This window comes from Oreochromis aureus, linkage group 1 (genome assembly GCF_013358895.1).
Source record: "Oreochromis aureus strain Israel breed Guangdong linkage group 1, ZZ_aureus, whole genome shotgun sequence".
Taxonomy (NCBI): Eukaryota; Metazoa; Chordata; class Actinopteri; order Cichliformes; family Cichlidae; genus Oreochromis; species Oreochromis aureus.
In genome coordinates this window covers 6,371,242-6,396,239 of record NC_052942.1, presented here as the reverse complement: position 1 = coordinate 6,396,239, position 24,998 = coordinate 6,371,242, and the positions used below count along the sequence as shown (strand labels likewise).

General features: G+C 40.6%; 1 protein-coding gene across 1 annotated transcript; it reads right to left on the bottom strand.

Annotated features, from left to right (window-relative positions):
* Nucleotides 1-15,268: 15,268 nt before the first annotated feature.
* Nucleotides 15,269-19,146, bottom strand: ccnd1 (cyclin D1). The gene is made up of 5 exons (XM_031755801.2): nucleotides 18,949-19,146; nucleotides 17,400-17,615; nucleotides 16,616-16,775; nucleotides 16,314-16,462; nucleotides 15,269-16,236 (listed from the first exon to the last, which is right to left on the bottom strand). Exons 1-5 carry the CDS (start codon nucleotides 19,144-19,146, stop codon nucleotides 16,081-16,083), a joined length of 879 nt encoding a protein of 292 aa, XP_031611661.1. The 3' UTR covers nucleotides 15,269-16,080.
* Between the last annotated feature and the right edge of the window lie 5,852 nt (nucleotides 19,147-24,998).

Below are 24,998 nucleotides of genomic sequence, written 5' to 3'. Positions count from 1 at the left end.
AATTGGAGAGAGAGTCCAGTACAGTGGTATTAAAAGTAAAAAGTTCATGAAGTGATTAACATTAAAGGAATGACTGGCTCAACAAAGCTCTGACTTTTTGTCAGCCTGGCTACAGTGCTGAAGAGAAACCTAGTGTTGTTCTTATTTTCTTCAGTCAATGTTGAATAGTAAGATTTTCTAGCTTTACGGAGGGCTTTTTTTTTCTTTTTCTTTTTTATAAAGTAGCAAACTATTTCTCCAGGCTAATTGAGGTGCGCATTAAATTGTGGCACTCTTCCCTGGTGTCACTATCTCCACTAGATGGGCTGCCATGAGCCAGAGTCTACGCAGTAGTGACTCGTGGAAGAGTCACTGCATTGAACTCCCACCTGCACACCTACTCTAGTTACTCTTGCAGTCTGTATGTTTGAATGATTTGGCCCTCTTAGTTTTTATTATCCTCATTACATCAGCTGCAAACTCCAGTTCCTATAGATATCAAAAATATCTGGAAATGACGTTTTCCTTTAGGTAATCTTCAGTCTTATGCTAAATTCCCAAACAAACTGATTTTTACAGTTTTAGATTCATTATACACTCTACAGCCTGGTAACATGGAAACTTTAAATAAATTGTTACATTTAAGAAAACAGCAGCAGAAGGTTTCATAGAAGTGTAATTGGTTATTTTCATGTAATAACAGGACCCAGAGTCCACATTATTATCAACAGATATATTCACTCATGGAAAAACAAGTGAAGGAGACTGTCAGGACCAAGCTGGGTTTTTGAGAAACTTCCTTTTTTATCACACCTGTCCTGTACCAGATGTTGTGTTGACCCCTGAAAGAGACATTATTTTAGAAACATCAGGAAACTGTAGCTCATCACAGGAATCCAGAAGGAATCCCAATCTTCACCAGCAGCTCCCTCAGAGGGAGCTCTTCTTCAGGTCCATCACCACAGGCCCACTGCAGAAGCTGGACAAACCCAGCACTTTATAAACACTGTGACGTTAGGACTCACATCATTCTCAGATAAAGCACAGAGTCTCTGAACTTTTACCTAATGATGTTATATTCAGTCTTGTGGAAAGATGAGCTTCCATCTAGTTTTATTTAATGCTATCATAGAAATCTACATATCATGTCATCTTCACGCAGCCAACACCAGTTATATGGATGTGTAATCGCTTTGACTTTTTGACTTGAGCTTTTTCAGTAAAACAACTGGAAGCACACCATATAGTAGTTTAGCCTTTGTACTTTTTTTCATCAGCTAATTTTGGAGTTACTGCAAATTTGTTACAATATTTTAAAAATGTATTCAGCAGAGTGAACATAGAGGAAGATTTGTCTGTTTTAACTGGGTGATGCTGAGGACTGAATCAGAGGGCAACTCCTGTAATCACAAAGACAGAAGAATCAGATGTGAACTTTATCCCTCAAAGCAGGAAGAAAGTCTGAGCCTTACTTGTCTTCACACACTTTAGAATCTGTACAACATTTTATCTTTGAGCCATTGGTGCTTTTTAAATGGAGAACTGCAAAGATGAGATGGAGCAGGTTTCCAGTCCTGGTTCAGTCGTGCAGCTGCATCACGGTTACCTGCAGGAAAACAGAGACAAACATATGCCGATATTATCAGTGTTTGAGCTGCTGTCTGAGCACTGGATAACATATATTAATGCTTCGTATTTCTTTCAAATGAAGTAAGCTGTACAGAGTACTGCACATGTAAATGTGTGAAGAATATCTCATTAAGAATAATTCAGATTAATTTTGAACTAAAATATCTGAAACAAACTCACTAAAACTATATACAGAAATCTAAAGAGTCAGTCCTGGAAAATAAAACCCGCTCACCATATCCTTCAGCTTATCTGGAGAAGCATCTATCCTTTTCCAGCCTAGCCAATAGATGTAATCTCTCCAGCATGTCCCAGGTGTATGCTGGGGCCTAGGAAATTAAGAGAAATAAAGCTTTTATTCTTCTCAGTTTTGCTGGGAGTGTGCGTCTTCATTCATGATTCATTCATATCTTAAATGTGACCTGCATCCACACTATCTCTGTGTTGAGTTTCGTCTCAATGTGCTGCAAAATTCCTGATAAGTTAAAGGACAAGTCAGGTCAAATTCAATGCGATCAATGCCATATTACTAGGGAACCGGCTTCCAGTAGTCTAATTCCTTGGAATCGTTAGTCTCCCTGCCTATCAGTCCCGCTTATCGGTTCTTGTACTCGCTCGCGATCAGCTGATTTCATTTTGCGAGGAGGAAAATAGTGGCACAGTCTGCAGCGTGGATATGGACATTACTTTCATTTTTATTGCATAAAAGGATCAGAGTACAATGGTAAAGGGGAGACTGCTACAGGACAGAAACAACTGCATTATACTGCTACACAACTTCGGCACTTCACAAGCACAACATGCTAACGCTAAGCTAGCAAGAACCCAGAGTGATGTGAATGCTGCCCCAGCCCAAGTGAGTTGTCATTTGTCACACAGTGTCTCACTGGTGTCAATGTGTAGTCACTTGTGTTATTATTATTGTGTTATTTGTTGCAATTTCGGGTTTGTGAGCACAAGCAGAGGTTTTTGCTTGGGACATAACTGTGACCTCTTTATCAGAGGCTTCTTTAACATTTAATGATCATGAAATATGTCAAACGTTTGGAATATTATGTGTCTTAATATATTTTGTGTTTTATTTATTATATGGGGAAAATTCCTGTCAGCCCTGTGCTGAGGGCGCTGTGGTCATCCATCCGCCCTGTTCTAATAAACCCAAATTTCAGGAACACCTTTAGCTCTGTTCAGTTCTATTCATAAAGCACCAGTTAACAGTCAACAAATGTTGCCTCAACTTTATATTGTAAAGTTGTCACGGTAGGTGTAATTCTAGCTGAAGTTATATATCTTGGATTTGTTGATTTTGGTTCTCTTTATTGTTTTCTGCCTGTGTTATACTTACTTAGTTCCTACTCTTTCGTTTTCTGTCACTGTGCCTTCCCTTTGTTCCATGATTAGTTACTCTTGTCTCCGTGTTTCTGGTTCCCTAGTCTGTCATGTCTCCATGTCTCAATTTGTCTCATGTCTCAATCAGTAGACACAGTTTTGGTGGACAAGCAGAGGAAGACGGCCGTAGTGATAGATGTAGCCATACCAAATGATAGCAACATAAGGAAGAAGGAATGCGAGGAGCTCAAGAAATACCAAGGGGCGAGAGAGGAACTTGAGAAGATGTGCAGGGTAAAGGCAACAGTTGTCCTCGTGGTAATCAGAGCCCTCGGGGCAGTGACCCCCAACTGGGTGAGTGGCTCCAGCACATCCCAGGAACAACATCTGAGATGTCTGTCCAAAAGAGGGCAGTCCTAGGAACAGCAAAGATACTAATTTACTAATTTATCCCTTCGTCTCCAAATTCGGGAATTGGGTCCTGCCTTGCCTGCAAAACCTGACAAAACAATGCAACCCGAGATGGACCCAGCAGATTCAAATTTTAATTAGAACTTCAGTAACACAAATTTGTATCAAAATCTTTATTAAATCAAGATCAAAATTCAGAAATCACCTTAACTACACTGGTATCTAAGTTAGGTTCAACTAGTGCCCTGTTACAGTCAGTGGAAGCATTAATCTTACCATCATACATGTTCCTGACCACACCTGAGGCAGAAAATCCAAAAGTCTTTTCCTCCACAGAATCAAATTAGATCAGCCCTGAAAAGAAGTATCTGAGAAGCGTTAGACCAGTTCATGTTTATTATTTTATTACACCAGGCTCCACGCCACCTACCTCGGTGGCATTATATGAATTAGACATGTGCAATTACCCTGCTTTGACATATAGAGAGGTAGTGTGATCATGTTGGGTCCCACTGAAAACAAAGAACTTAGAACATAACAGTTAGCATAGGTATGGTTCATATGCAAAGTAATCATACAGAGTAGACCCTTGTGATTCCTAAACCATCAAGTTTTCTCTCAGTAAGACGGCAATAACAAATGCTGGTGATGTTCGGTAACAGTTTGGCAACATCTATGAGACAGTCATGTTACTATAATGTGCACAAACAGAGCTATGAATGACTGAGCATTACAACAAGATCAGACCTAATAAATTGGCTGATGTTGAACAGAACTGCCATTCATTCACTGTACCAAAGGTCATCTGTAACAAAATACACTAATCCAAGTCATTTATTAATCAGGAACTGAAATTCACTTCTTTTAAAATAAAATCACACATCTTTCGTTTCAAAAGAAAAAAAAAACAAATGAAACAAAACAAATGAAAATAGGATTTATGCATTTCCTACACTAATACAGCACAATTTTAAGCAAAATAATGTTCAGTTAGAGGGACATTGCTTGAGTCACTCTCCACTGTTACTATCCTAGGATTTGACCCTCTAACATTTGCATGCTGTTCAACTGCAAATGCAGCAAAATATCAGAAACATGTTCTTTGAAGGTTGTTCCAGCTGCCATGTTGCTCTTTTCAATCCCATAGTTGATGTTTGACTGTGTCAAAATACTGGAGTCTTTGTTTTTTCTTGTATATTTCTGTTTTTTTTCCAAATTTGTTCAGTCTTTAAGTGTAGTCCATCAGTACTTGTCATTCTCCCTCCTTTTTCTGAAACAGGTCAACCTTTACAATGCCACCTTTTTCAGAAACATCCAACTAATATAATTCAGCTAAATCACGAGGGGAAAGAATTGCAACTTGAGTTGGGGCTTGTGAAGAGATCTTTTTCCTTGCAGGGAATCGCTTCCTCCCACTGCGATCCTGCTTGAGGTTGTCCTATCCAGTGCTGGGTGTCTCTTCATGCTTTTGGACACTCTTTCCACCAATGTCCTACTTCTCCACAATTATTATAGATAGTAAACATCTTCGTTAAGGCTAGAGAGCTCCTTGATTTCTTTTGGGTCCATATTCCTTGTCATGATATTTGCTGTCGATGCATGACGCGCTCATTTGGAGGCAGCCCCCACATTGGTGGAGGCGGTGGGTTTGGCTGCTGTTGCTGCTGTGCTAAGGCTGCTGGTACTGCCTGCTGTATTTCAGCCTTCAGATCCCTAGATGCTACCAATATTTATCCAGACCTTGCCTTTGTGTTGGCGGCTTCCATGTTCTTCTCTGCAACCTGAGATTTCAGCATCTCTTCTGTCAATTTTTCAATTTCTTTGCAATGTTGATTCTGTCTTTGACACATCTACAGTCTTTGGATTGCTTCTTCTTCCAACTGTTGTTTCAGTTGTAGTTTCTTCATCTTTTCTCTTTAGCTGAGGTGAGTTCATTAATCGGAAAGGATGTAGAAGTGGAACCAGTGGCGGTCCTAGCCTATTTGGCGCCCTGGGCGAACACTCCTCTGGCGCCCCACCACACACACACACACACACACACACACATATGAAGACAGAGAAAATATAGTATGCAAACGGCTACTAAACAGACATCATAATTCGCCATATACAATGAGAACAGGACAAATCAACAATTGACACTGACTAATTACTATTATATTAATATTATATTATTGTATATAATTTTTGGAGTTTAGTCTGTTACTGTAACTATTTTTACCATTTCTTCTTGGAGGAACTGTAACCCACATAATTAAGAAAGTGTTCTGAAAGTTTTAGGATACATGACCTGCCATTATCCAATGACACATCTGCTTACCTGTATCTTTTGCTCGTTTCTCCTTGTAGGAGCCATAATTAAATATTGAATTTTAATGATCACTGGGTTTTCATTTGTTTGGTTGCTATGGTGATGTGTAACAGGAGTCACGTGGGTGCTAGCGGCGACATTAAGAGGGCGTTGTCAGTCTGTCATTCACTGGTTTGATTTTGACAGAGAGGAGGGCTGGGTAGCTGTAGTTTTTGTTGACCGCAGCACAACGAGTTTCCCCTTGTTGCATTAGAGCCTGTGATGTTTTAAGAGTTTGAATCGCGAGCCGATCACATTGCTCTGTAAACTTTTCAAGCACTTTAATAAACAAGCAAGCAATTCCACCTCTCGCATTATTGCGTAAAGTTGACAGCGCGTCAGGCAGGCTCAGTCCCCGTCCTCTAGAGACTGTGGAAGTCGCTACACTCCTCCTCTTCTTCTTTCTTTTTAAACTTTAAAAACGGGTTGTGTGTGAGACTTTAAATCAACAAAATATAAAATATACATTTTAAATTGTTATTGATCCCTTTACCCCGAGTCCTAAAGTGTATATTTATTTTCTTACTCTTAAATATTTATTGTTCGTTTACTTGCACTGCTGTAACTGGAGCCTCGTCGTCTCGTCTCTATATACTGGACTGTATGTAGCGGAGATGACAATAAAGTTTACTTTGACTTCAGCAGCGAGCAGGCGCACCGAGGGCTCTCGCGCTCACTTTTTGTGTATTGATTGATTGATTGATTGATTATGCTTTATTCATCCTGAGGGAAATATAGAAAACATCGGTACAAATTATAAGTCTTTATCATAATGTCTGGTGTTTTCGTGTTGTTGGTTTGTTTTTATTTTGTTTTATTTTGCGAGTTGGTTATTAGATGCTGCTCCAGCCAGCCAGAGAATCGCCCGCCACCCCGCCCTCTCCTCCCTGTGCCGCAAGCAGCAGGCGCACCTCGCAAACGGAGGGCGCCCTTACTCCCAGCAATTTTTAATTTTTTTTTGCCGATGCCCGTGATGCCGCCCCCCACCACGATGCCGCCCCGGGCAACCGCCCGTGTCGCCCGTATCTAAAACCGCTACTGAGTGGAACCATAGGTGCGGCCTCTGCAGCTGCTGGTCCAGTCTAAGTTTCTTTTTACACTCTGTGTTGGATGATTCTGCATCTTCACTTCTTTTCAACATCTGGTACTTGAGAAAGTCTTTGAGCTGTCTCATATTGCTGGGACCATAAATGCCATTTTAATTTCTTATTTATGTCTCACTATTGTGGTTCATATTCCCAGCTTTCTTTTAATTTGTTTTGTCTTGATGTTACAGTCAATCTAAATATACCCTATGTGTTTTGTTGTGTATGTATTTATTTTGTTTGTAATTAGTTACTTAGTTACTTATTTCAGCTTCAGTTATTTTATTGTTCTTATCATTTTCAATTTCTTTTATTACTCAAAAAATTATTATTTTTAAAATTGTTCATTTTATTTATGCTTTATTATTATTATTCTGGTCTTTATGTTAATCAGTCAATTGATTTTCTTTTTCTCTTTTTTTTTTCAATCCTCAAACTATATTTATTATTTTTTTAAATTTTTTAAAAATTATTCTTATATTATTTTATTTATTCCTTCTATTATCTATTATCAGTTCCATCTGCATCCACCACGGGCTGGGGAGTGACCTGCAGTGTCACCCTCCTTCCACCAGGTGGAGCCAGATCTCACTTATTCTTAATCCTACCACTAGTTGGCACTAATTTACCTATTTTATTATTTTTTTAGCTGTAATACCATCTTTTGCACACATAGTGTTGCACTCTGTTGAATAGACCTGTGGTTACTAGTTCTTCTTCTTCACTTTTACTCAACCAACAAAGAACAACGACAAACAAACCACACACATTTACCTCACTTTGCTGCTTTTATGGGAAGTATCCAGTGTTGGGGAGTAATGGAATACATGTACGCGTTACGTATTTAAAATACGAAATATAAGTAAGTAACTGTATTCCGTTACAGTTACCGTTTAAAAAGGTGGTAATCAGAATACAGTTACTATGTTGAAATAAATGGATTACACGGCGGTCTTTTCCTGTTTCATATGTTAGGCTATGCCCTCTCTATTTTTGGTAATTCCAAACAAAACCCAAGCAAAACACGCATTAAGAGGCTCTAATGCCTGTGTCTTAATCTCATGCCCATGTCACCTCTACTTGCGCCCGCATAATGAAGAAATATTTGTAAAAATTATTATTCAAAAAATTATTTAATATGAAGGCAGTAGGCAGAGTGTTACAGGCATAGCTCTAAAGAATGTAGCCTCATGGGCAGTGTAGTCCGTGCTGCAGGGAGAATGAACTGCCATACCCATTATGTGTCTGTGAGCGTGACGGAAGGAGAAAAAGGAGAGTCGAAAAGTACGAGTTGTCACTGACCAGAAACGGGAGATGGAAGCATGTAAATCTAATAATTACCACTGCAGCCAAAAACAGTGCCTGATGAGTCCAGTTGTAAGTAAGCTATTAAGACTCGACTGTACACTGTGTTCGTGTTTTCCTCCGAAACAATAAGTTCCATTGGAGCAGCCTGTCAACGCCTCTTTCTGTCTCTCGCTAGCAAAGTTGACCCAGACAACAAAGTAAAGCTAGTTTTCGGTTACGATCCCGACATGGAACCCGATGTATTAGCCAGAGGTCCCTTTACTACGGTTCGGAGATGCGGACCTGTTTTATATACGCGCAGAATAGTTTTCTATATGAGATCGGTACAAAAAGTGCACCCTTTCCTAATATCTACTCTACTGTTACTCATTTAATATTAAGATTTTAAAAATCTAGTTGGTATTGGTATGGCGAGTAACCTTCAGTAATAGTAATAAATCACATGAATAGTACATTCATGTAGTTGTAAAAAGCATGATAATATATTAAGTAATCCAAAGTATTCAGAATACGTTACTCTCATTGAGTAACATAACGGAATACGTTACAAAATACATTTTGGAGCATGTATTCTGTATCTGTAGCGGAATAAATTTTAAAAGTAACTTTCCCAACACTGACGATATTCCAAACAGCTTTAAACAAATGTGGTACCACAGAATTTTCAGTATGTTGTATTCATAATCCTACAGTGAGTACTCTTCTACCAGCCTCAAATTTTCCCGCATGATTTCAAACACTAGATACAGATTATGGGATCCTATTCCTTTAAACATTCACCATGTGATTTGGTGCTGGGCCTTTAACCCAGCACCAAATCACAACAACAGTTGCCTCAAGGCACTTTATATTATTAACCCTTAGATGCACACGTGGGGTCAAAAATGACCCCACGGGTTGTTTTTCTTCAAAATCTTTAAAATGAAAAGTTGTAATATATTCATATTCCAGGTATTCCTCATAAAACATGTTTGTAACATGAGGCCATTTGCATTTTTATTTATTTTTTCATTAATTTAAAAAAATGCAGTTTTTGTATCACTACCCCACTTTTCCACAAGTGGGGTCAAAATGACCCCAAGCAGTTCCTTTGGAATCTTCTATGAAACTTTCATTCTTAGCAATTCTGACTGACCCACTTACACTTCTGATGGATCAAGAATTAATTTTTACATAGTAACATACATGATTTATAGTCAGGGCTGCACATAAGTGGTCCGCAGGTGTGCATTCGCTGTCAAAATAAAAGTATTCCCGGAAATTCAGAGAATATGCGCTTCTTTTGTGGTGGAGGAACACCAAAGTAATTGCTTACAGAGCTTGCTTCTTCGACATCTTTAAGAGTTCTGAACAAATGTCTGTCCTCCTCCAGAACATCTAATGTACGCAAACGAGCGTTCCAACTTCTTATCTGGTACGCGTCTTTATTTTGACAGCAAATGCGAACCTGCGGACCATTTATATGCAGCCCTGTTTATATTTTCCTGTGCATTTCAAACATTGTCCTTTCTGATGTTCTTTTTTTAAATATTTAAAGTAACATGGCTGCTGTGAGGCCAGCTAGGATCCCTGTGGACCTTGCCCTACAAATGATCCTGGACGGATGGGATGAAGAGCCCATCGGTGGCATTGACTCAGAATCTGACATCTAAGATATAGAGGACCCAGACTACTGTCCCCCCACTGAACAAGGCCAGTCAGATGCAGAGGAGTCCTCTGAATAGGAAATGGATACTGAGTCTAACAGAATGAGCCCCTCTTACTGCTCTAGCCACAATATTCTGAATTAGTCAGCCAGGGCTTGCACCTGGGTTTAGTACTGTCTCCCCAATAGATGCATGGAAGATGTTCATGTCTGATAATATAATAGAAGAGGTGCTGACATGCACAAACATGGAGGCACGAAGAGTAGCCATAGACAGGGGAAAAGAGTGGAAAAATGTAATCAAACATAAGCTCCTGGCCTTCATTTGATTGACCATTCTTGCAGGAAGTGAGAAGAACTGGGATGTACCAGTCGGTGTGTTTTTTGGGAGTCCTCTACATAACCCATTGTACAAGGACACTATGTCAATTCAAAGATTTAAAGATATTTGCTGTTTCTTGCACTTTGATGACAAGAGGACCAGAGCCTACCGACTGAAAACAAACCACATGGCAGCTTTCCGCTACATATGGGACCTCTTCCTGGTCAACTGCAGGCAGAAATTCATCCTCAGTGATTGTGTTACAGTAGATGAACAACTTGTGCCTTTCAGAGGGAAGACCCAGCTTCTGCAGTATATGCGGAGCAAGCATACTAAAGTGATACAAGTGATACAAAAACTGCAATTTCTTAAAATTAATGAAAAATAAATAAAATGCAAAGGGCCTCATGTCACAAACATGTTTTATGAGGAATAACTCAAATATGAGAATGTTACAACGGTTTGTTTTAAAGATTTTGAAGAATAACAAACGAGTTTATAGCAAAATGCATTGTTTCTATTTGGGGTCATTTTTGACCCCACTCGTGGAAGAGTGTGGGTATTGGTAGGTTGTGCATCCAAGGGTTAAGACCCTACAATAATACAGAGTAAACAGTGAAACACCAACAATCATATGACCCACCCTATGAGCAAGCACATGGGCAACAGTGGGAAAGAAAACTCCCTTTAACAGGAAGAAACCTCCAGCAGAACCAGGCTCAGGGAGAGGTGCCCATCTGCTGTGACTGGTTGAGGTAAGGGAGAAAGACAGGACAAAGACATGCAATAGATGAGAGCCAGAGATTAATAAGAACTAATAATTGCATGCAGTGAAGTATATAAACACATAGTGAGTTAAAAAGGTGACTGAAGAAGAAACACTCAGTGCATCGTAGGAATCCCCCAGCAGCCTAGACCTATTGCAGAGCCAGAGGGTCCAAAGCCCATCGCCATTTGGGCCAGAGCCCAGGGTCCTGAGCCTTGGGCCAGAGCCCAAGGGTCCTGAGCCGCTCATGCCATCGAAACCCACAGCTCATGCTGTGGGTTTCTGAGCCACCACCATCTGTGCTGCCAGAGCCCGAGGGATGTATTCAGTTTGGTCCTGCTTCATCTCGCTCTGCTTTGTCTGTGCCAGAAGGTCATCCTTTCATCATGGCAAACCGCCTGAGGAGTTCCATCTCTTTCGCTGTCGCTGGCCACTTGCAAGACTGCCTGAGGTGTCCCATCACTGGTCATGTCTCCTCTGTTGTTGGCCTTCAGAGTTTCTCCATCTTCACCATCAGCCTCTTGGTCCACCATTTAATCTTTGCCTCCACTCACTTCCTCTTCTTTATTTCCAAAGTCATCCCACAGCTACTATCTCATGCTGCCTAGCTACAGTCTCCCCTGACATCACCCCACCCCATGCAGTCTCCCATCTCTTTCAGATTGCACCTTCTGTATAAGATGTAGTTCACCTGTGTGCATCATCCTCCACTTTTATAAGTCACACTACAGGAGTGCAGAATTATTAGGCAAGTTGTATTTTTGAGGAATAATTTTATTATTGAACAACAACCATGTTCTCAATGAACCCAAAAACTCATTAATATCAAAGCTGAATGTTTTTGGAAGTAGTTTTAGTTTGTTTTAGTTTTAGCTATTTTAGGGGATATCTGTGTGTGCAGGTGACTATTACTGTGCATAATTATTAGGCAACTTAACAAAAACAAATATATACCCATTTCAATTATTTATTTTTACCAGTGAAACCAATATAACATCTCCACATTCACAAATATACATTTCTGACATTCAAAACAAAACAAAAACAAATCAGCGACCAATATAGCCACCTTTCTTTGCAAGGACACTCAAAAGCCTGCCATCCATGGATTCTGTCAGTGTTTTGATCTGTTCACCATCAACATTGCAGCAGCAGCAACCACAGCCTCCCAGACACTGTTCAGAGAGGTGTACTGTTTTCCTCCTTGTAAATCTCACATTTGATGATGGACCACAGGTTCTCAATGGGGTTCAGATCAGGTGAACAAAGAGGCCATGTCATTAGTTTTTCTCCTTTATACCCTTTCTTGCCAGCCACACTGTGGAGTACTTGGACATGTGTGATGGAGCATTGTCCTGCATGAAAATCATGTTTTTCTTGAAGGATGCAGACTTCTTCCTGTACCACTGCTTGAAGAAGGTGTCTTCCAGAAACTGGCAGTAGGACTGGGAGTTGAGCTTGACTCCATCCTCAACCCGAAAAGGCCCCACAAGCTCATCTTTGATGATACCAGCTCAAACCAGTACTCCACCTCCACCTTGCTGGCGTCTGAGTCGGAGCTCTCTGCCCTTTACCAATCCAGCCATGGGCCCATCAAGACTCACTCTCATTTCATCAGTCCATAAAACCTTAGAAAAATCAGTCTTGAGATATTTCTTGGCCCAGTCTTGACGTTTCAGCTTGTGTGTCTTGTTCAGTGGTGGTGGTCTTTCAGCCTTTCTTACCTTGGCCATGTCTCTGAGTATTGCACACCTTGTGCTTTTGGGCACTCCAGTGATGTTGCAGCTCTGAAATATGGCCAAACTGGTGGCAAGTGGCATCTTGGCAGCTGCACGCTTGACTTTTCTCAGTTCATGGGCAGTTATTTTGCGCCTTGGTTTTTCCACACGCTTCTTGTGACCCTGTTGACTATTTTGAATGAAACGCTTGATTGTTCAATGATCACGCTTCAGAAGCTTTGCAATTTTAAGACTGCTGCATCCCTCTGCAAGATATCTCACTATTTTTGACTTTTCTGAGCCTGTCAAGTCCTTCTTTTGACCCATTTTGCCAAAGGAAAGGAAGTTGCCTAATAATTATGCACACCTGATATAGGGTGTTGATGTCATTAGACCACACCCCTTCTCATTACAGAGATGCACATCACCTAATATGCTTAATTGGTAGTAGGCTTTCGAGCCTATACAGCTTGGAGTAAGACAACATGCATGAAGAGGATGTGGACAAAATACTCATTTGCCTAATAATTCTGCACTCCCTGTATGTTCCTCCCTCTTCTTATTAGTGTGTTTAGTATAGGTAGGATAGGGTAGAGGCGGTCATCGCCTAATTGAAAGTTTGGTAGTTTGATTCCTGAGTTGCTCCAGTCTGCCTTTTAAATATCCTTTAAAAGGCAGACTGGGGTAACCCCAAGTTGCTCTTTGATGCATCCATCACAGTAGAAATGTTAGATAGAAAGCATGCCGTAGAAAAAGCACAGTGCTTTTAAGAATGGGTGAATGAGGCATGCTGAATAAAGCGCCAAGTACTCAGGTAGAGTAGAAAAGTGCTATAGAAGAACCACTCCATTTAACATATTGTTCAGTCTTGCAAAAACACATTCAGTTATAGTGAGCAGGTTTGAGCTCCTCTGGACCAAAACAGGCAACCAGTTTTCCAGATTCCATCTAATGTTTTTATTGTGTTGTCGACACAAGGATGAATACACCGTTCCAGTTGCAAAAAACTGGCATGAAGCAGACACAAACGTGTGGAATGATTTGTGAAAACATTAAAACAGTCTATGGCTTACTGAGCATGACACTGAATCTACATACAAACTCAAATCAACTCACTGACAGTTGGAGCAAAAAGCTTTTTCTTGTATATAAATATAAAAAGGGGAAAGGAAGGCCACTATGGGCCTAAAAGGAAAGATAAAGTCTCTTTCACCGAGACAGCTTAGCACTCAACAGAGTTATACATATCCCATTTTCTGTTATGGCACCAGTATCAAAGCATGCCCTGGACTTGCTGGTTTCCATCGCAGATGCTTCACCTCAAATAGGTTTAACGCAGCTAGTAGGCACTGAACCAACAAGTAGAATAGAATATAACTAAATGGAACCCCCCCAAAAAGAAGACTACAACGATAGTTGTTGACTGTCACATGAGGTATTGTGGATCAAAGCATTTCTGTACATTGTCTCATTTTTCCTTGTTTTTGGAATATTATGGGAAATTGTTATGTAGTTCTAAACAAAAAATGATCACATAGAATACACAAGAAAAATAAACAAATGAGGATGTCAACAATTTCTATGAGAAAATTCAATCCTAAAATGGCATTATATCGACATATGTATAAAACAACCAAAATGTAGCAGCAAACAGGAGAAAAGCATTGTTTTTAATCAATTTTTTTTAAACATGTAGCTGGAATTTATTTTCTATAGCAGCGGAATACAAGGAGTGTTTCTCTCCTACTCTATCCTTAATGTACAATCAGAAACCTATTTTACAAGGTTCCTACACAGTGTGACATGCTCACAGAACTCACATTTCCCACACTTTGACTCCATGTAGTAGAGAGCTCTCCTTGCTCGTGGTAATCTGTCCATCCTTATGTATAAAGTATATATCAACCTGAACATGACAACATCCCTGCTGTGTAGGAGCCCTTGTATAAAATATACAGCAGTAAGACGCACCCCATTGGTGAGCCCTCAAACTTTTGCCGGCTTCGCTTCCTTTTTCCTCTAGGCAAGTCCCCAAAAACGCAGACCACGTCTTTCAGGTTTGTGCAAAATCAAGTTAATATTTTCACCACCCTTTTTTTAAGCTTCATTGCCCTCATAATCTATGACACGTATGTGAGCTGGGCTACAGCAATGGAGAAGAATTACAGAGACTAGTTGCAGTTTGACCTGTTCTGGAATAAGAAATAAGCTTGAATTTAACGTCAGCTCATGAAGCCATGGTCAGCATGAACCTACAGAGATAAATAATATGTTTTACTATACAAAATGATTTGAACTATTAAAATAGTACTTTTACGCTTAGCTCTGGGCCTTTAACATTTGGCTTTGCACACATTTAAACCTATAAAATCATGACGTCAGAGCAGCTCTGCCTGTATGAAACACTGAGAACTGGAAGGCAGCTACAGCAAGCCACAGTGCTGAGCAGCTTTCAGTTTCTGCCACAGTGCTCAATTCTGTGTCCCACACCATGAATCAGATCCAGGCATAACTGGGTGCAACTGTCAGCAAGTGCTCCCCACACTCTCCATCATCAAAAGACTCCAGCTCAAATCCCTCATTTCGTTTTCATATTGTTTTACAAACTATCACTGTGACTTTTAGCTGAGCCAGCATCACTGACCAAAAGTGCTTTTCTTTAGAAAACAAAGTTGGAATGATATTACGTCTAACTACACAGAGAAAGAACAGACTGTGGACTGCTCTGCTTATATTTGATTTTATCAAATAACAAGTAAATGGGTAAAGCAAAAATCAAAGATTGACCAAAGAATTTCCTTAGTCCAAACCTTACAATAGCAGTCCAAAGTCTTTAAGGGTGATAGAATGTGAGCATCTCACCCTAAGTTTGCTTTAAGACCAAAAAAAAAAAAAAAAAAAAGCTTGGAAGAACAGAAGCATAAAACTAACTAACTGAGAGGTTTAAAATGATACATAATAAAGTGACTAAACATAAGCAAGCAGGGTATATGAGTGTCTGCACTACAAGACAAACATGGAAACTTGGGCAGGAACTCTAAAGCATTCCGACATAACAGAAAAGGAAGTAAAAGACGAGCCTCTGCTTTCACGCGAAGCCCTGATGACAGACTATGAGAACCTACTGTACATGACACTTTGGGATGTTTAAGTAGGCATGCTCAGTCTGCTTTAATTGAAAGATTCCTAATTTAATGTGTGAGGGAATAAGAAAAACATTTTGCCTCTGTGGCTTCAGCTCCAGCCCCACAGAGCCCATTGATATTCAGTGTCTGTTCTCTCTGGTACATCTCTGTAGAGTTCATTTCTTTTCCTGGCCTGGGAGGGGACACTGGCAGGATATGTGACAGGGGTAAGTTGCATGGTGAGCATCCTATCTTGGCAGCCGTAGTGGACAGCAGGCATGTGAGTGACACGCTGGAGGAGGAAGGGAGGGAGGGAGTTCAAGTGGGGTAACCCATCCCTGGCCCGCCCGTTACCACCCTCTGACAACTTTCCCTCCATCACTGCTCATTGTGCGACGTAGCTCCGGGTCGCCTCAGATGTTGATGTCTCTGACGTCTGTTGGGGTGCAGGACAAGTCTGCGTCCTCGTCAACTTGTTTAGTTTCTGTTGTGCCATTGTGCTGTTGTGCCTGTCGCAGGCTAGACTCCAGCAGAGACTCTATCTGCTCCTGACATGACCGCAAGCAGTCCTGCAAGCACAGAATTGAGACTGAGTCAAGACCGTTTGCACTGCAAACATCAAGTAAGTGACAAAACGTTTCCATACCGGGTCGCTACGAATGACCTGCGACAGGAAGTTAGTGAGGTTCTGGGAAGACAAGGACGCATCTTGGCTCTTCAGGTAGAGCCCTTGAACAGCTGCTGCTACACTCCCTGCTGCCACCATTGAGGGAGGGCTGGCAATGAAGTTGACATCTGTTAAAACAGCACAACAAAGTTTTCCAGAGATGAAAAAAACTGCACGCTCATTGCTAACCTAAGAAACTCAGAACTCTGTTTTCTGCTTACACACACACACACACACTTAAAAGGACCGGGCTTGCATTAAGAACAAAGTTCATGTCACACCTGTAGCACACAGTGCCACAAAGGTCTGGGCATGTTTCCTGAGGATCTGCTTGGTGGAGGGATAGATCTTCAGCTTGGACAGGAAGTGCTCGATGAAGTCATGAGGAGTTACTGAAGCCAGATCCCACTTGAGCTTGTTGAGAACCAGCAGCTCCATTTGCTGTGGACGGACAGAACAGAGGGAGTCACTCAAACTGATCCGTATATGGTCCAAATCTCTGTGGTGACATGTATTTATTCTAGCAGTTATTTTAGGTTTTAAAAGTTTTATCTAATCTGCTTTTTCTTAAAAATGACATTTGACATCAAGTTTCTATGTCCCCATCCCTTCCAAATGTATACAAACAGTCGTCTACAAAAACATATGCTGCAGTGTATGAACATGAATAATTCGGATATGTTCCTTTGAAGGGGAGCACAGAATAGAAGAAGACTGTGAGACTGGCTGGAGCCAATGTTGGTTATTGACAAGCATGTGCAGGTCTGTCCTATGACCACTAGGTGTTGCTGTGAACCAGTGTTTTCTTGGCAGCCACTGAAACCATTCATGAAATCAGAGCGGCCTCGCAGCCACCATGGGAAAGTCATCGGCAGCCATTCAGACACTGCTGCACATTTCTGCTCTTACTTCAACGTCATTTCAGTACAGTTTCCTCTCTCCCACTCACCATGGTGACACTAACCAGATAAACTGCAAACAGTATTCTGCTCATGTGCTCTTCAGTGCATATTGCCTATGTGCTGTATGTGTTATGCAACATCCAAGTGTGCAGAAGTCAATTACCAGCAGTTCCTCGGGCAGGACCGAGTTGTCCGTGTAAATACAGAGTTTCTCCGCCGTTAAGGGCACGGTCTCCTTCATTTTGGATGCTAGAAACATGCATGTGGCTCCGAGCAGCTGTAGTCTTGTTTTCCTGGTGGCCTCAACTGATAGAAATCTGTCCAAGTAGTTCATAGCGAGCGGAAAAACCTCCTCCTCACATTTCTGTTCCTCGCAGACCTGGGAGGGTAGACAAAGCTATTAGAGTATGGTTTTGCGCGGTTCCAGGAACTTCCAACTCATGTGCATTGCGAAGTCTTTGTCTCTGCTGCTCTGCGTCTTAATCCGTGCACAGCTGTTTGCGTTCAACAGCCGCACTGACGACAAACGACATTAGAACAAATTACAGTCTGCACATTAAATATGTTTGAGTTGTTTCAATTTCCTCACCACTCTATTTAAAAAACAAAACAAAAACAAAACGTAATTTCAGACCACACCGGAATAATGGCAAGTTCACACGGAATCTATTTATTGAGTAGTTTGGCGTGTTCAGCACAGACAGCAGCCGAGAATTAGTTTGCAGTCAGTTCTGACTGAGACACAAAGGTGGCGTCCATGCAAGTTCCACACTCCAATTTCAACTTCGTCATCTTTTCAAAAAATATTTAGAAATATTTAAAAATTATCTGGCCGTGTTCAAATAGGATGTAAATGATCCTTATCGAATGACTAATCGGACGGGACACAAATGTACCCGACGGCAGTCCAAGCGAATTCAAAAGAAAATGTTTTTTGCGACGGGCTTTCACGTGTTGCAGGCAGCACTTCCCCCGGCGCCCAGATGCACAATTTCAAAAATTAATAAAAAATACAAGACTGCACAGAATTCAATCCAAAACTACATGTAAATGTTTAAAAACATCTCAAGTATTAAAACCGACTTCAAAATGTCATTTCTTCATTTTACGCTTTTTAAGAATATCCATTTTTCGTGGCGACCTTCACACACAGCACGGACTGTCGGCAAGCACAACAAAGTTTAGCAGCGGATAGCAGCTAAACGAGCGCCAGCAGGCACCATGGAGCTGTCTGATCTTATACAGCCATTTCTTTCCGATATTACAGAGTTATTGTCATTTCTGTTGACATTATTGATTTTTAAAGATATTAAATCTTCCTCCTGTACGACAACAAAGATGGCGCATAATACTGGCACAGACCAGACTGCATACGTGTACATTGCTGTTATTTCGGAATATTTTTTTTCCGATCTCGTTAACATTTAATGCAAGAAGCAAAAACATGCGGAATCCAAAATAATAACTAAGAAAGGCAGCCGACTCGTGGTGGAAAGTGAGTGGCCGATCTCCGCTTATAGGTGAAGGACCACCCAGCACTCATCGGGACTTTTCAGAGCCTTTATGTAACATGCACAGTAAAATAGCAGACGGAGCCGCACAACTTTGATATAACGACCAATATGCCACCTTTGGGTGTACACACTAGAGGTTAAGCAAGCGACACGCCGTCGGGGAGTTGGAAGCAAAAAGTTAAAGTCAAATAAACCAACCTCCAACATCCAGGTGGCAACTATTTTTCGCATTTTTGGTACAATTTCTTTCTGAACACACTTGAAGTAGTTTGGCGAAGGCAAGTAGTTTTCTTCGGCCTTCAGCATGGTGTGTAGAACTCGGTCATTGAGCAGGTTGACGTCCTGGTAAGCTCTCCTGATGGAGTCCACCTCACAGCACAGCAGCTGGTCCTCCATAGTAGGCTAATTCTGCTTTGAATGTAATTATCACTGCCGATAAAACTTTCGTATCTCCGGGTTAAGACGTCACCGTGTAACAGTAAGAAGAACCTGGAGCACACAGAAACCCACAACCAGCTACTTTTGTCACCACTTTCTTCTTACTGGGCTGCCGCTACTGCGTGCTGTTACTCCGACTGTGTGCGCGAGCCCTCTGGAACAAACCACTTCGCACTGAGAGACAAAAACCCCTGCCTCGAGCTAACCAAACACGCACGAGAACACACACAAACTTTATCAGCGAACGCGCACGGCAGAGGAGATGACGTCAGCTGTTGTTAAGTGTTGGGGGTGGGCAGAGGCGGCAGGGGGTCGGATCAAAGAGATAAGCAGCCTGCAAGAGAGCGCGCGAGGAAGGGATTGTATTATAGGGCTATACATATATATAAGAAAAGAGAAAGAGAAGGGAAGACCTCCCTCCTCGCATCTCTCCCCCCTCCTCCTATAGCCTGGTAGCTTCTAAAGAGGAGGTGGGAGGTCCGGGGTCAGGGAGACGTCTGTCCCTTTTGGAAAGGATATGGCCAGGGGGTGGTTGCTCGTTATCAGTAGGGGGCGATAGAGGCTCACAGCCCTCCTTTTTCATATTGTACTTCCTCTGTCTGTGACTGAATGAAAGCAGAACCTTTCTGAGCAAACATAAGGTGAGCACGTGGGATAACAGTGAGTTGCTGCTTTAGTTATTCACTCCTCTGACTCCATCTAGCATGGGAGAACACTGGAAAGAGTTTCCCATATCAGGCTATAAATATCATAGCTCTATTATCAACTAACTTAAAGGCCAGTTTTCTTTTTTCTTTAGCAGTACATACATTGTATTATTGTAGGGTCTTTACCTTACAATATAAAGCTCCCCGAGGCGACTGTTGTTGAGAATTAGAGCTGCTTAAATCAAACTGAATTTAATTGAATATCTTCAGTGCAATTCTGTTAGCACTGAACAGTGTAATCATATATTTATATGTGTGTGTGTGTGTGTGTGTGTGTGTGTGTACGTCAATATAATAAAATGTTAGAATAATAGTCAAGATTAAAGACTTTCCTGACTCTCTCTCTCTCTCACACACACACACACACACACACACACACACAAGCGGGAGGAGACTGGCGTTACACCAATGGGAGGAATTGCTGTTACTAGGCAGATGTTGGTGTATCTTTTCATGTAGGGAAAAGTTCAGTGCACTGGAAAACTTGACATTGCTATTGATAATCCAATCAAAGTCCTTTGACACAGTCTTTTAAAATAAACAATACAGACCTTTACTACCGATGGTATTTTGTTCACCAGAACTGCCAGGAAACAATTTAGATTAAGTATTAATAAAGCCATGCAGAGATGTATATTCTGACTTTTACAGCGTGATGAAAACTATGAAAGTGTATTTAGCTGCTTAAGTTAAAAATTAAATGGGCACTCTGTGCACATTTTAATCTATTTTCAATATGCATTGGAGCTTTTCACATTCCTGAAATTCCTGTCTGAGCTAGTGGGTACCGTAATGCCTGAAGCAGGCTTCACCTCTGTGGACCAAGCGAGAAGTTACATTAGAATCATATCTGCACTCTGCTGTGGCTTCGAATGAGCGTATAAATGTATGAATAAATGATTCTGCTGTGTAAAACCTGTATCCATCTATTCACAAATGTTTCACAGATTGGCTCTTTTTTTCCAACACTTATTTGTGTATTACTTCCACTTTAGAAAACATGTTAGCCTTTGCTGTATACTTTTTTTTTATATACTCTGTATTGTTGTTTTATTGTAGCTGCTTTGTAACTGAATCATGCTAGTAATCCATTTCAATGTTGAATTGCTGGTTACCAATTTGAGCTTTACTGTTTTATTTATAGTGTGTGCATGTCACCTGTAAAACTTTTATCATTGTTTTATATAGTATTTTTACCATGATGTCATTCTAGTCCACATTGTTATTATGTATATTCTGCAGACACAGATGCTAATAAAACTGATCCTATGAATGATTCTAGTCTGCTTCACTGACAGCTTTCCTCTGTGGCATTTGTGTCTCTTCAGCCCCCTCGTGCACAGGCAGATACGGGTTTTCTCAGGGAAACAAAGAGAGCTGGAGCATGTGACTTTTGCTGTGAGGCTCTTCTAGCAGCTTTATGGTAACAGGGAGGGGTGTTTAAAGGGACAGTGGAGGGTGACATGACACCAGCATACGTACTGATTCAGACTATCCCACTACTGCAGAGCCCATGGCTAGTATATGCAATTTACCATATCAAGGCCACGGCTTGATAATGTGGATTCAAACATATAGCAATAAATTATTAATGGCATCCACCCATTCTCTTGAATGTAATCTTTGGCAGGACTTGTGACATAAGATATCCGTCTTTAACTCTCTGTTGACCCATATAACCAAAGTCATCTGTTGGCCTGTTTATCAGCAAGATTAAACACAATTACCAGGCCTTTCATGATAATTAGAGGAGAGGTTAAGCATGGGTAAATGATGGCCCCATCACATGTTTGTGTTGATCATGATCTTCAAAATTGCAATGTGAGATGTGGATATTCTTTTAGCTAATGATGCGGTAAACTGGCATTTATTAGTTTCCCAGAAGTATACAAATTCACAACGAACCCTGTAATTGAAACTGTATGCAGACATTTATTAATCAATGATAAAGACGCTGAAGGTGATGGAAATACTCTGGTGCATTTACAGAGTGTCTGTGTCTGCGTGTGTGTGCTCATTTCTGTCCTCCAACTCAAACCCTCCCCCATGCCATTTGTAACCCTTACTTCTCAGCTTTCTGTCATGTGGTGCACTTTTTGCATAATGCTGAAGTCTTTAGTGATTAACTGTATAAGGGCGTATTCCTTCACATATATATGCATGCTCATAGATAACACAATCATACTATTGCATACCTAGATGTGCCACAGTGAGGTAAACTTTTGTCTGTGATGTGGTGTGTTTTTCTGAGTAATTGATTTTCTTTTACTCGTGTGTATTAGATTCTCTTTCCTATTCTGTGCAATTTTTGCATAACTGTGGTATACTCAGAAATTTTGATCTGGTCATGTTGAATATTTTTGTAGTGCAGTCGGTTCACTTACAGCAAAGTTAATCCGTCTGTGAAGAGGAATCAAAGCTTTGAAGTAATAATGTGTGTTTGTGTGTGAGAAGGCTTCCCTCACACAGAGAAGTAGGAGCGGTTTTTTTTCCATCTGAATGAAATTCCTTTCTTAGCTGAGGGCAGGGCCACAATGACCCTGCAAAGATGGATAGGGAGACTGTCCTGTGAAGTGATCCGTTAAACCAGATAGACGGAGGTCATTCTGTGTGTTTGTGTCTGTGAGTGTCCACCATTTGCACCATAACTGAACTAACAGCACCTCTTTTCTAGCTGGATGAGTGGTAGACATTTAGGACCAAGGGCAAGGATAACAGGAAAACCCCCGTGGTGTGATGACTCAGTAGGTGTTTGGGAACGGCTTAAAAGTAAAGAGAAATGCATCCATCCTATACCCCCCCCCCCTCTCTCTTTCACACACACACACGCACACACACTTCAGACTAGATAATACTGCTTTGAAAAGTTTCTGTGAATGAGGCTGTGGTATCTAACTCGGATCTGACCAGCAAACAATGCACATGCATTATGCTCAAACAAATGTTTTCATAACAAGTGCCACAAAAAAATTCAATAATAAATTGAACAGAGCCAGTATACAATGCCTTCCTCCTCTCCCACATGTAGTTTTTCTGAAGTATAACCCAGTTAACACTCAAAGCTATTTGAAGACCAAAGTTTTGCAAAAAAACAAAACAAAAAACAAAGTATTGCAAAGACAAGGTAGTTACAATTGGCAAGTATTTGCTAAGAGTTTAAGTTCACAGGTAACATTAGGTGCTGTTGTGGAATTTTACATCTCTTTAAAAGTAAAAGTAAGTACCCATTTGACTAAAAGCTATACATTTTTCTATTGTGCACGCTGAGGTCTTTGGTTGGGCTGAGTCCATTGTGAGCAATAAATCAGCATTCTCTCAGATGCCAGGGGTCACAATGATGATCATTTGCCTCTCAATACATTGACCTCCTCTGTGTTTCAGGATGGCTGCAGAGATCATGTATGTGTACGCATGTGAAAGAGAAATACGAGTTCCATGGGGGGTTATCATCACACAAATCTGTTTACTGGGTTTGTGTCCTCGTGCTCACTGTTATTCTTATTCAAACTGCGGAAATGTGTGCAATCTAGAAATGAATAATCAGTGATTCTCACATGTTGCCCAGAGGAAATGCTTGGGAGTCACTCTAGAGGCTCATAACAGTGCACTGATGCCTCACAAACATAACAAAAGTATCTTTTGACAACTGCTGTTCGAGTATTTGGAGTTGTGCCGATCCAAAAGGCGTTAACATTCAAACAAGGTCCTCAGTCTGACTCTTGTGTGACTTTCTGCCTCATGGTGGATGAAATGTTGTTTTAGCATCTCAAACTAGTTTATCATACAAGTGTAATTTCTTACACATGCACAATTTTATACGTGTACAAAAAAAGCTAAGGAAAAAAGGATAAGCGGAAGCGAATGAATGGATGGAAAAAAAGCTATTCAATCTTCAAAGCAGAGATATTTGTGTTCATTGAAAGCATGCTAACTTTTTCAGTCTTTTCTTCTAATAAAATTCAGACCAGAGCGTTCAGTCCATTTCTAGTGCCAAGTGTTCAACGATAAGAAAACGTGATCAAAAAGAGCAATAATTTATCTCATATAATTAGCTTTCGGACTTAATAATGGCAGGACTTCAGTTACTGGTAAATGAGCCATCCTTTGACTCCTGCATTTACACTTTATTTACACAAAGTCAGTCTATTTTTAAAACAGTATTATACTGTACTGTGCCACACAGCATGTTGTTCCATACAGGAAAATCACACATTGTTCACAGTGTTCTGTTTACTCTGTACAACCAGATATTGGTGTTCAGTTTAACCTGTAAAATAAAACAATAGTTTGGATGTAGACTAATGAGCTCAGAAGGATTTGTTTGGATTTGTTTTTAACTCTTATTTACCACTCCCAAGACTTCCATATTACAAAATACATTAACCCATTTACACACAAATTCTAAATTGTGCTTTACAGAGCCTTATCTATCTCACAGATAGACACATGAGTTCACACAGTGATACTGGCATACTTGATTCTCTGGGGATGCTCCGTTTGAAAAATATGAAAAACAATTGAAAAGTGTTGAATGGCATGAAACTCTTTTACAGATGTAGATACACCACTTTTAGACAAAGGACTCTTTTCACATGGTTTACTTGCACAATTCTGCACACATTTGGCATCCCGTCATTGAAGTTCATAAATATTCCTGACACTAGTTAAATATTTATTAATTGTCTGCACAGTTTGATCAGTTTGGAAAACCCCTGAAACGTAATTGTGATCATGTGTTGCCTCTCTTTGCTTGTGTCACTTTTGTTGGCTGTTGTTGAATTACTAATTAGTGAAATTCCTCTCCCAGGTGTATCTTAGAAATGCACATTGAAGCAGCAAATAAGCTGGAAATGAAATGGTGTTGTATTAGAAGATAAGACCACAGAGGACCTTCATCTAGCCTAGAAAATTAGTCTCTTTTTTCAACACTGTAGCTAAGCTTGGAAAAGACCAGAGCTCTGTTGAGACTTATTTTGCTTTAGCTCTTAGTAATAATGAATTCATGATTAGTGGAGAAAATATTTTAGTTATGATTAGTTTGTATTTACTGACAGGCTGTTCACCAAAGACGTTTAAGGTAGCTATAATTAAACCGCTACTTAA